The sequence below is a fragment of the Thunnus maccoyii genome, chromosome 8, assembly GCF_910596095.1.
Source record: "Thunnus maccoyii chromosome 8, fThuMac1.1, whole genome shotgun sequence".
In the NCBI taxonomy this organism is placed as follows: domain Eukaryota; kingdom Metazoa; phylum Chordata; class Actinopteri; order Scombriformes; family Scombridae; genus Thunnus; species Thunnus maccoyii.
The window spans coordinates 11,129,710-11,141,849 of record NC_056540.1 but is presented as its reverse complement, the minus strand read 5'-3'; the positions used below and the strand labels follow the sequence as shown (position 1 = coordinate 11,141,849).

The window sequence follows — 12,140 nt, the reverse complement described above, 5'->3', positions numbered from 1 at the left end:
TTAAAGCTACTGAGCTGACTGCAGAAGATGATGACTGCAACCTGATCTAACCTGAAACGATGGATCCATTAATTTGTATAAATCCTATTGACACTAGTGTCAATACACCAAACAGTGTTGGTACCATCAGTACAGAATCATCCAAGCCATTCCCGCCTGACAAAGCTCCCACTTAGCTTTCAAATGACAATTTCACTGTGGCTGTATAGAATATTACCGACATGTTTGGACCTGTAGCCTTTAACGTAAACATATAGTCTTTAAATTACTCAACCACTTGCCTACACATGTTCTGCTTTCTAATATTATGTCAGGTCACTAAATGTGTTGAGCTTGGCTTTGACCCAACTGAGCACACAGCTGGTTTCTGTCATTTAGAAAAGAGCGACTTCTACTGTATGTCTTTATTTATATCGACATACTGAACTTAAGCAGTGTGTAAAATAGGTCTAAATAAAAAAAAACAGCCTCTATGAATGAATTTGGTCCCAAATATGAATGAAAGAGTTGAATATTGGTTACATAAAATACAGTTACAGTAGCAACATACTTTTAACAAGGTCACCAAACCAAAAATACAGCTCTAATACCTGACAGTAACCGAAGCTACTACAGTAACAAAATACAGTTGGCTTCTACCACTTCAAGCTTCCAGCAGCCATTCATACTGAGCCGGTCATTTATAAGTGCGATGATAAATATGCCACAGAGCACATGTCAGAGAGATAGAGTGTACAGGGGGTGTGTGAGGTATTCTTAGCACTGATGACAGTGCAAGCCGATGAATCCATTCACATCTCTAAATGGTGTTCTGGCTGCAAGACAAGGCCGCCCGCTGCTGCAGAAGGTATTAGTTTCTGCATTACTCTGCTTGTTTCGACCTCACATTTCTTACTACTAGCTGTTAGTGATACTGAACACTTTGTAGATATGCTCAAACGTAAGGAACACACAAATGAAAACCCCCCCAAGCACAAAGAGTGTTGGTCCAAGAAGAATCATGTTAAATATACTGAAAAATCAATGATGGTAGTATTCTAAATGCCATTCATGATATCAAATGAGGATGTAATTTTAGCAAGCAACCTTAGAGGAGGCAGACGCACTATATGAGTGCAGATGTCAGCGTGAACTAGCAGTATTTCTAAATACCAACACCGTTCATGTCTTCAGCGCTACAAAAAAAATAATGAAAGTCATCTGTTTCCCCTTGAACATGACAAACATCACCATGTAGCTTAAACAGAAAACTTCCCACTTTAAAGGAAGATTATGATAGAAGTTTAATACATGAAGAGAGTATATGTTCCAGCTGTGAAAGAGCAATGATACAAAGTCAATCATCAAAGGCTTCAATCTCAGAAAACAGACAAAGGTTTCAAGGGTATTAAGCGTCCTGGGTAACATCATCTACATCAGCCAGTATCAAGCTGTGTCTGTCCATCTAGAGTCACTGCTTGAATGGGTCCACGTTAATGGTTCCAGCCAGACTCAGTTCAGTATTAAATCTCCTACCGCAGGGGAGGAACTGTTAGCTGTTGTCGTCCTCAAGGATGTCTGGGTGTTCCTCCCAGAATTGTTCTCCTATAATGTCGCAGTGATATGCCTGCACCCTCCTCCTGCTGCGTGTCACATGCACGTCCTTCTCCTCTTCATTTGGTAGTTTTAAGCGTTTAGTGACGGTTTCGTCTCGCTGGAAACAAAGATTGAGGAATATGATGAGAACAGTTAAAGGTAACTTAAAAAAAAAGTCTTGCTGTTGAAACAAGACAAAGAGTCTACAGCCAAGCTAGCGGCTCTGTGAAGCTAGCGTGGCTTCGACCTGAATCAGAACGCTGATATGTTCACAATGGGAATTCGAAAATGCTGATGTATTGCATTTATAATGTTTACCATGTCTTAGTTTAGCATGTTAGCGTTCTAGACGAAAAGTCGGGGGATCATCGACATTATTACAAATCACCATGAGGATGAATTTGTGTACCAACTTTTACAGCAAGCCATTAACAGTTGTCGAGATATTTCACTCAAAACCACAAATGTCAACCTCATGGTGGCGCTAGATGAAATGCCAGGGGATGAGGGTTCATCGTCCGAGAGCCATGAATGTCTGTACAAAATTCTATGCCAATCCATCGGGTAGATATAGAGATGTTTCATTGAATAAATGAAAACATTGACCTGCTGGTGTTGAGACATCACCAAAGTCATTAGGATTTGTCCTCTGGGAACCATGAATGTCTAAAATGTCATAGCGATCCATCCAACAGTTGCTGAGATATTTCAGTCCGGATCAAAGAGGTGGACTGGCCGACTGATAGACACTGCCATTCTTGGAGCCATGCCACTAGCATGAATAACACTCTGCAAGAGAGTCAAATAATCCTTTATACTTTAACGCTGACACATTTCCACAGCATATAATATGCTTTTAGACCTGCGAGGCAGCTGTTTATTTAGTTTCCCTTAATTTCACTACGGTATCTAGATCTACTAATAAACACTTGAAAGTTGCTTAAGATATGTAAAGCAACATAGTGCACATTTTCTAATTGCATTACAAGCTGGACTGTTTTGAAAAGTCTCAAGAACTGAGATTTGAAAAGCAGCTGCAAAATGATTTCCTGTCAATGCAGTGCTTTTCGGCAGCCGACTATCAATTCTCAGATATTGAAGTGTCCTTGAATGCAGCGTTTTAATAAGTGGTGCCTGCCAGCAAGTGGACCATGTGACAATGATGTAACTTTGACCAAAAAAATAAAGACAGATACATTTTTATAGTCAGGAATATCAAAGTGGTTAATAAGCATAAACATGCAAGAACAACATGAGAAATTTCTGCTTCTCAAAACTCCAACGGTAATTGTCAGCTAAAAGTGCAAACTGCACAGAGAGAGACAATTCCTCCACAAATAGAAGCCCCAGTTCCAGATGACCACTGTACATCTGTACATACTGAATCCTACATGTTTCAACACAAAGACATGGTGGGGAAATGTAAGAACTCACTGGCTAAAGCAGAGGTAGATGGGACAGGTGAGGTGGAAGTGGGTGCAGGGTGAAGGACTTTAAAACCCATCGTCACGTACTGAAATTCAACTATGTCCTACAGAGCAGGAGTTACTTGTGGTCTCAACCATTTTGAACAGCTTACTTTTTCCCAGATGAGAGTGGTGCCTTTCCTGTGAAGGGAAGATTCATTGTTGTAGTTGATGTCAAACTCTGAGAACAGGATCTCGTTTTTGTCCGCAGCTAGTGTTCCCTGGAAGAGGACATGACCGGGTTAAGACAAAAAACCCAAAATAAAAAAATGTGCACAGATGTGATGCATCACTTAGTTGAAGAGTACAACTTCCTAAAAGTGACATCATACACGCCTTCAACTAAACCATGATCTCACCGCCCAATGTTTTCATTATAGCTGCGGTGTTCAACTCTGAAATAGAATTAGAGAAAATCCCCTGCTGCAAATACACTTCTTCTCTGTCCGCTTTGATTTCAAAGAAATGTCTGAAGTGAAGAAGAAAGAAACTAGGAACTACGACACATTGACTGGCTGTGAATAACTTATGTTGCCCGGCCAGAATGAACATTTCAAATAACTCATCAGCTGTTGTCACCTCACTGTAGTTTCGCTTCAAGCTCACTGGAGAATGAATAAACTTCCTGAGAACAGCTGTGTTGGTGGATTTCAGCTGCCACAAGTGATGACAGAGCTTGTGTTCAATTAGATGGATTACTTCCTTTTATATTTCTACTGTAGTTATGAGCATTAAATTTCTCATTTGCAAACCACCAAATGTGTACATCTCCAATATCCTTAAAAAACAGTTATGTTATAAAAACTTCTGAAGCAGCTGAAATCCAACATTAATTTAAGTTGGAACATGGATGAGAACGCTGTGCTTAACTTTTAACTTTCATTATCACTTAATCTACTGATTATTTCTCCATTAATCAATTATTTGTTTAGTCTTACAAAATGTCAAAATTAATGGAAAATATCTCATCAGAATGTTCTGTGTTGAAATTGATTATTATGTTTTTTCCAAAAGTCAAAAAAGACAAAGAGCTCAGTTTATAATAATATAAAATGGAGAGAGATATTCACAGTTTTAAACTGGGAAGTCTTTGGTCATTTTACTTGACAAATGGCAGAAGTGATTACCTGTTAACCCTTTTAAAACTACGGGGATCACCGGTGACACTGCGGCGCATGTGTATTTCAAATTACCGTAACTCCTCGCTACTTCGTGCAATTTTAATCATTCAAATGTTCAATCTGCACTTTTCAAGAATTTATAAAAAGAAAGTTGAAGAAAATTCAATTCCGTTTTTGTCCTTTTCTTCGTATAACACACAGTTTTAGGTATTTAATTACATAAGAATGGTAAATACTTGACAGATTTTGAAAGTTCTACTTCTCCTGGAGAAAGGGTAAATTATTTACACATAGGGCATTTTTTGACACAATTATTGACAAAAATAGACCAAAAAGACCAGGCATTTTAATAAATATATCTATTATTATGGTGCTAAAAGGGTTAATATTGACATGTAGTCATTTCCTGTCAACTGACTGACTGACTAATCAACTCATTGCTTCAACAGTAATAGATATCAGAAATTAATAATATGTTTGGAAAAGCTGACATACTGTATCTTTTCAGGAGCAAGATTTCAATTTTCAATAAGAAATGGCAACCAATTATTTTATGTAGGTCAGTTGGATCACACAAACTTGTGATCATTTACAGCTCAGTGCTTAAACCAAAACTATGAGTGTTAGCTAGAGAGCAGAAGTTTCATATTTGCATTTTGTATTGTACTGCATTGTCTTTAACCAGTATGTACTCTATCCATCTTGATTCTGGGTCTACATGCTTTTCAAATGGCTTTGGTACTTAGTAACTGGAATCAGATGAATTATGGAACTTAATGTGTTTGGGAAATGCTTTTTGGACAAAACCTAGGATGATCATGAGTCAGCCCACAGACAACATTGTACATCTTTGGATACTGTGTGAAGGACCTTGTGTATATCTGCTGTTTACTGACAGGGACAATGTTATATATGTGTGTATGTTATGTATAACCTCTAAACATTTACGTGTCTCCTCCATGTTTTTTTCTTCTTGTTTTCTGTTATTTGTAGAAAATTAACAGGAATAAAGAAGTAGCAGTATTCCCCTTTAATATTATTACATATTTATACAAACACATGCACTGATGTCCATGTACACAACCACACATTAATGAACTGTGTAGTGTGTTGACTGCTCACCTTTAAGCGATCCTCTGCCTGGACTGTAGTGAGTCCTCCTCTCTGTACTAAAGTCCAAAACACTGTGTTGTACATATTATTTATGTGACCTGAAAGAGACAAAAACATCTGTACAGCCTGACATCTGTATGTAGTTTGATGAGCCAGTGTGATGAGAGAACTCAAAGATCTGTTAAACAGTTGTGGTACTCTGTGTACTTACAGTCTGCTTGCCTCCAGCTGAGGTAGTCTTTGAGGTTGCGGTTGCTAGGATACAGGACCACCCGTCCATCAAAGCCAGGGGGGTAGAGGAGGGGCTGCTCCCCGAAAAACTCCTTCCAGTAAAACACATATGAAGAGGAGAACTGGGACGCCACATGAGTCATGAGCTTACTGCAAGAGGGGGAGAAATAAAGTCAGACAAAGGTAGAAATATGATGCGTGAGAATAACGTTGCTCCACAGTACCTGGCTCTCCTCTTGAACCAGGTGGACGTCCTCTTGAAAACAAAACTGAATTCATCACTTTGACCGTAAGCAATGACAATATCCTCTAGTTCCTCCATGACTGAGTGCGCACTGCGGCTCATCAGTCCCAGGGCTCTGTCGTCATTGGGTTTTGTGAACTTGTGCTGCTCTGCAAACCTGACACAAAATGCAAGAAGAGACTCAAACTATGTATCAACCTCCACATAACCACTCATATATTCACACAGAGGACAGATGTGTAGCTTTAAATGGAGACTCACTTGTGGAAGTTGCGCCCATCCAGCCTCACAACAATGTAGCAGTTTCTTAGACAGGTGTCATCAGTTTCAAAGTTGCGGACATACTCAAACTTGCTCTTGGCCATGTTACTGGGGCAGGTAAACAGACGAGCCAAGGGTCTGACGATGCAAGAACCGACACCTCCACGAATACTGAAGACCTTTCCAACCAGCATGAGGGAGCTCCTGCAACAAACAAACGCATGATGGTCACTCCTGCACCACAAAGCAACCTAAAGTCAGGAGGAATGGAATATTTTCGGCTAAAACAGGATCACAGCAACATTATTTTGACATCGAAGCAACTTAAAAAGAAATCCCACTGACTATTACCGCTATCATTGTGGAATATTTAGTGATACATGTTAAGCTGTCCTATTATTAGCTGACTAACCAACGTTAATAATTACTTACACTTGGATGCCATGTGTGATGTTAGTCCTTAGTAACCAGCATAGTTGCTTTTTGGAAACCTGCTTACATGCGGTTATATGAAGCTATTTTAGTAGATACACAAACATCAATATTGGGTGTAATAAGGTATTAAAGCAATGTTATCACTTGTAATCTACATTTATTCTTTACAGATGGTCATCTCACACACGTTGGGTTATATACAGTCCGACACTGCTTGTTCGTAGTGCAAACACTACCTACCAAGAAACGTTCCGGGGCACGAGCTTGAAAATAATGAACAGAAACACACGGCTAATTGTTTTCATTTGCTTCTAAAAAGCATTCACTATTATAGATTGATTTATTCTTGTGCTTCTGCGTGAGATAATCTATGACAGAAGGCATATTTTTAGTAAAAGCTGTCAATTATCAGTTGTGCTCTAGCTCCATCGTGTGGTACTAGGGAGAGCGTGCAAAGGTCTCCTGCCGAACAGCATGATGTGGGATTTGTAGTCCAGTCCTTTAAAGGTCTTTAATTGGGGGTTATTGTCGAGTTTTTGGATTTGTAAATAAGTGAGCCACTATTATAATTTCAGATATGAACTATTCAGATCTTTAAATCCAATTAAATTCTTCCACAAGCAAGATGGGATGACGGTTGACCATGTGAGACGTCAGCAACTTTCCCAGGATACTTTGCTTCATCGTGCGTCCTTCTGCGGCTGTTTCAAACATGGAGGAGAGTGAGAGGGACAGAAAAAGCGTAAAGCCAGACAGTAAAGAAACGGTACCTGCAACCACTTCAGTACCGCAGCATGAGCCGGACTCAGCCAGTACAACTGGGGGCGATGACGCAGATAAAACAGACGTCTGCTCCGAAAACTTTGACCCACTTTTGGCCTTGTACTCTCCTACCGTCACGCTTCCTTTTCCCAACATCAAATGCTTCAACAACGTCGCCGAGTACGAGAGCTTTCTGAAGGGCGGTCGGGGCAGAGCCAAGCCGGAGAATGTGGAGAAAAAGCGGCTAAAGGCGATGAAAGGGGTGGCTGACCCGGAACGTATCGAGAGGCTGAAGAAGCTGATGGTGAACAACCCGGTGCCCGATGCAGAGGAGGGGGAGAGCAGCGGCACACCGCGGCGGAGGAAGCAGAAGATCCAGAAAAATGTGCTGACGAGGATGCCCCGTAGGTTCAATACCCATCAGCACTGCTTGGCATGGTGCAGCCTAGCTGTGTTGTGTTGTGTTGTAGTGTCATGACGCGGGCTGATATTGTCATATTGTTTTATAGAGTATGTGGGGTTAGTTTGGTAGCATGGTGTTATGTGGCACCTCCCACTCGATAGACTAAAAGCATGTCACGTGAACGACGCTAAGGGGAAAGTTAAGGGAAACATAAATAATCATATTTGTCGGCCGATTCGCCGTTTTTCAAGATTCAAGATTCAGGATTTTTATACAGAATAAACAGAAGAATCGAGAAAACGTTTCTCAGTATCCCGCGGTGGCAACATTTAAGTAAGACAAGTAAGACAATAAAGTGCACAACAAATAGACATATACTAAAATAAAGACCATACTATAATAAATAAAATAAAAAAATAAAATATATATTGTCCTGTATAGTGCAAATAGTGCAGCAGCATGATATTGTGCAGTAGTAGTTTTCAGCACTTATACTTATGAAAGAGTGTTAGGCTTTGTAGCAAAAGCCTTAACACTGTTTAAACACTCTTTCAGGTTTGAGAAATCTTTATTTTACTTGTGAAAACAGAAAAAATGGCGATTTCGCTGTTTTTCCCTTTCCACATCACATTGTGGTCTGGATGGGGAAAAAAATTAGTGAAATCTCCCTTTTTTCAGTTTTCATATGCAATATAAAGGTTTTGCAAATCTGAAAGTGGGTTCAAACTGCGTTATAGGTTTTACTATGATGTCTAACACTTTTTCACAAGTGTAAGTGGTGAAAAATTTTTAGAATTGGCTGCTAAATATCATTATTTATGTTTCCTTTAACTTTTCCCTCGACCCTGAATGGGAAGCTAACTTCAGCATCGTGTCACATGACAACTTTCGACACCTCCATATTATTTTTCATTTGAGGCTGACTGTTGACGTCATTTCTCACCTATAAAAGCAATTTTTTGTCAAGGCAGTCCTTTACTTTAAATGGAAAACCAGTGTCACATGGTACCTGTAGTTTTTATCTGACCAAAGAATAAGCTATATGTGTGACTATCCTGGGCCCTGCCCCTCTTAGTTCATGACCCTATCCATCATAAAAGCACACAACTTCTCAGATAATAATTGGCTCAAAAAATTATAATGAGTATTGAAATAGTCAATGTTCTAGGTTGGTGGTTGAGCCCCATTTGGAGATAGTTTTTTCCTGTGTCAGTGTCATTATTCCCTTTAAAATATTGGTGTCCACTGCAAGTAAAGGTGGCACATTAAGTAAAAACCAACGTAAAGATACTTTTATCCTGCTGCGTACACCTCTAGATCAGCTTCAGCACTCGTTGATATAAATTGTACGAATCTCTTAATGAACACAATTCTTCCCAAATATATTCCACCGTTTAACACGTCACACTAAAATCTCCCACAGGTCTTTTGGGTTTAGATTCACATCATTTTCAAACTCATGAAACCAATGAGTGAGCCCAACAACCTTATTTGTTGTTTCCTCATTTATTCAAGTTTTATTTTTGTTACCAGTCTGAATATCTCTCAAAAGAAAGTAAACTTTGCGACTAAATACATCGGACATTTTGCATAATTTTCCTTTTATTTGCCAGAAATATTACTTTAATTCAGCCGAATTCCTTCCTCAATTTATTAGTTGTAGAGACTGTTGTGTAACCTGTTTGTTATGTGTCTCCAGTATGCAAAGGCAGTCCTCTGGGTGAACTGCACCGATGCGTTGAGGAGAGGATAAGGGTCAAAGTTCACATCAGGACCTTCAAGGGGTTGAGGGGCGTGTGCTCTGGCTTCGTCGTGGCCTTCGACAAGTTCTGGAACATGGTGAGCTCTTGTTTTCCCGTCGTATTCTTATTTCACAGCTGCCACATTTTGAATCTGAAATAAGCAAAACAACATGCTTGTAACCATGAATTTGCTTTTTGTTGGAATCTCACATTCCTTTTTTCTTCCTCTTTGTCAGGCGATGGTGGACGTAGATGAGATGTACAGAGACCCTCTTCTCGGAGAGGCGTTCTACCACGAGAAAGCCCTCACCATTTCACGGGTATGCACTAGTTGTTATTGTATATCTGAGTGAAATATATTTCCTTCTGACTAATAGTTAAAGTTATAATCCTTAAGAATTCAATCTTTATTGATTTAATGACGTGTGGTTACCATGTTAACAGCAGGATGGTTTAATAATACAGATCCCAGAGTTCTGTGGGCAGCAAACGCTGAGCAGCTTCTTCGCAGCTTCGACAGAAGAGCAACTATTTACAGAGCAGCCAAACAATCTCACGTCAACACTCTGCCTTTTCTCATCATGCCATGAGCAACTGCAATCTGACTTCACGCTGCACACAGCACGAGTAGATTTCCACACAACAGCAGCGCACAGTAAATATGGTTACCTTGCTGAGCAGATGCTTTTTAGATGAACAATCGCTGTTCAATCCAGTTTCCTGTGACTGCTTCACAGTAAAATATATCGGTAGGTAATATGGATCCAACGTGAGAATGGCAGACCCCACCGGTGTCAGTTATAGCTACTATATAGAGAGATAAAAGAATGTATATTTGTTGAATTTGCTGAAAAAATGCTGACCATAAATATAAAACCAGGGTTTGATTTTATGAAAATCTTAAAGATAAGTACTGTAAGCTCTACATTTTATCCACAAATATTAATGTGACTGAAATCTTTGCACAGCTCTTTGAGAAGCTAAAGCTCCAGGAAAGCTCAGGAGGTGATGAGCCAGCAAAACAGCACAAAGCCCAGGGAAAAACCGACAAGCATCAGCCCGCAAACCCAATCATGACTCCAAAAAGCCTGTCTGCTCACCTTACCAGCAAGAGAGGAGACAGCAGGACGGAGTCCAAGCTGTCACAAGATGCTAAAACCAAACAGGACAAACATGAAATCTCGATGAAGGCTCAGGGTCCAGAGACCTGTCAGAAGAAAGACTCCAAGACGTACGGCAAGGTCCACACACGCCACATCAACCAACTTTTCATCCGGGGTGAGAACGTTATCCTGGTTAACCCACAGCCTCTCTGATGTATTTTGTTTGATATTTACAGCATCTTATTTTCAAGGAAGATGTAACAAAACCACAGTCAGTTCAGTTTTATTTTACACTGAACATCTGTAATAATAGATGTGAAACTCTGTAGATGAACTGCCAGAGAGAGCTCTGATTTAATTACGTTCGTAAGAATCAAACCAGGAGTACTGTTATATCATATTGATATGGAAGTTTTTCTCAATTATTTTGATATCAGGGAATAAAAGCTTCTCTGTACTAATTTTAGTAATTTCTTGTCTTGATTTCTTTTTTTCTGTCAGCCACTAAAGTACATTTATTTTGTCACTGCTGTGCCACCGTGTCTGTGTTATGCTTAATAGCCAGCAGGTGGCAGCATAAGACATTAGTGCCATCTGCAAGGCCATTGTCATCTCAAAGAGCTTGTCCCTTTATGTTGCTTTTCCCCGTTAGTTTGAACGGGAATGACAGCGCAGTCTCAGCGGACTTCATAAATGCATTATGAATAATTGAGTTTGTGAAGCTAGAGATTGCAGATGGCACTCAAAAGCTGTCATTTGTCTTGACGTCTCAGATTGCTTTTACTCTTTAATGGGCACATTACCCATAAAAGCACAATTTACTGCATCTCATGGAAGATGTAAAGACTAAAGATGTCGCTGCTTTTTTTTTTTTCTTTTTAAATGGCAGAGGTTACTTTTGGATGATGAGTGGCACAGAATGATTGTATGTTGTTGTAATGTTTCTGGGTCTGCGCCAGAGCTTTAACATCACATTATTTTCACCTGTATCATCTTATTTTAGTTGAATTTTATCAGTAGACTGGAGAAAGTTTAACTGACCCTCTTTCCATATATTTATATGCCATAAATAGGACAAATTCTATCAGTAGCAGAGCTGTTGTTAAACTATATACTGTTACTTTCATATAATGTATCAGAATATTATTAGTGTAGCCCACTTAAGTCTTTCCTCTCCAGAGAGTGAAAACGGGGTCAAGTGTTTAATGCAAACCATGTTTTAGTCGTGTTTGTCACACCAGTGTGTTCCAACAAGCCTTCATGATTAAGAGGACAGTGCACTGGTGGTAAAGACACGGGCCACAATTAGACTGTGCAATCTTTCTCTTGGGTGTACTTCACCAGAGCACTCAGGCCAGCTCACTTTCTCACTGGAGAAACTGTAAATTTAATCAGTTGAATTAGAAATGAAGCATCTATGACACAAATTATCAGCATTTTAAAATTCAAATACCAACAGGATATGGATTTCTCCTTCAGCTTTATCATTTATTAAGTATTCTTAGAAGTTTTGTTGCCCATTTCATCCTCTTGTCTTTACTTTATTACTTTAATCAACAGTGACGTTAACAAGCTCGTATCAACTCGATGTAATTTCAAAGTTGAGTGCGATGGCTTCACTTTTGCTGCATGAAGCTCTTTTGAATGAGGCTAATGACACAACATGCCAAATAACACACACCAT

The 12,140-nt window shown here is 39.5% G+C and overlaps 2 protein-coding genes across 6 annotated transcripts; one reads left to right on the top strand and one right to left on the bottom strand.

The window, feature by feature from the left end:
* Positions 1-1,243: 1,243 nt before the first annotated feature.
* Positions 1,244-7,414, bottom strand: thg1l (tRNA-histidine guanylyltransferase 1-like). 5 transcript variants are annotated; one of them, XM_042419183.1, is made up of 8 exons: positions 7,217-7,292; positions 6,444-6,502; positions 6,012-6,215; positions 5,731-5,907; positions 5,487-5,656; positions 5,285-5,373; positions 3,155-3,262; positions 1,244-1,693 (listed from the first exon to the last, which is right to left on the bottom strand). In XM_042419183.1, exons 3-8 carry the CDS (start codon positions 6,203-6,205, stop codon positions 1,532-1,534), a joined length of 900 nt encoding a protein of 299 aa, XP_042275117.1. In that variant the 5' UTR covers positions 6,206-6,215; positions 6,444-6,502; positions 7,217-7,292; the 3' UTR covers positions 1,244-1,531. The 5 variants fall into 5 exon arrangements, with proteins under 5 accessions (XP_042275117.1, XP_042275118.1, XP_042275114.1 ...); XM_042419184.1 differs by lacking the exon at positions 7,217-7,292 and adding an exon at positions 6,687-6,719; XM_042419180.1 differs by lacking the exon at positions 7,217-7,292 and adding an exon at positions 6,602-6,642.
* lsm11 (LSM11, U7 small nuclear RNA associated) lies at positions 6,726-10,922 on the top strand. The gene is made up of 4 exons (XM_042419179.1): positions 6,726-7,612; positions 9,311-9,450; positions 9,590-9,673; positions 10,322-10,922. Exons 1-4 carry the CDS (start codon positions 7,159-7,161, stop codon positions 10,667-10,669), a joined length of 1,026 nt encoding a protein of 341 aa, XP_042275113.1. The 5' UTR covers positions 6,726-7,158; the 3' UTR covers positions 10,670-10,922.
* Positions 10,923-12,140: the final 1,218 nt, after the last annotated feature.

Bases quoted from the DNA above. Each gene is read 5' to 3' on its own strand.
- thg1l (XM_042419181.1), bottom strand. From the start codon at position 6,205: ATGCTGGTTGGAAAGGTCTTCAGTATTCGTGGAGGTGTCGGTTCTTGC. The intron at 3,263-5,284 runs GTGAGCAGTCAA...GTCCTCTTCCAG, and splicing joins AGGCAGAGGATCGCTTAAAG to GGAACACTAGCTGCGGACAA. The intron at 1,694-3,154 runs GTAAGCTGTTCA...CTTTGTTTCCAG, and splicing joins CCACTCTCATCTGGGAAAAA to CGAGACGAAACCGTCACTAA.
- lsm11 (XM_042419179.1), top strand. From the start codon at position 7,159: ATGGAGGAGAGTGAGAGGGACAGAAAAAGCGTAAAGCCAGACAGTAAA. The intron at 7,613-9,310 runs GTAGGTTCAATA...ATGTGTCTCCAG, and splicing joins TGTGCTGACGAGGATGCCCC to TATGCAAAGGCAGTCCTCTG. The intron at 9,451-9,589 runs GTGAGCTCTTGT...CCTCTTTGTCAG, and splicing joins TCGACAAGTTCTGGAACATG to GCGATGGTGGACGTAGATGA.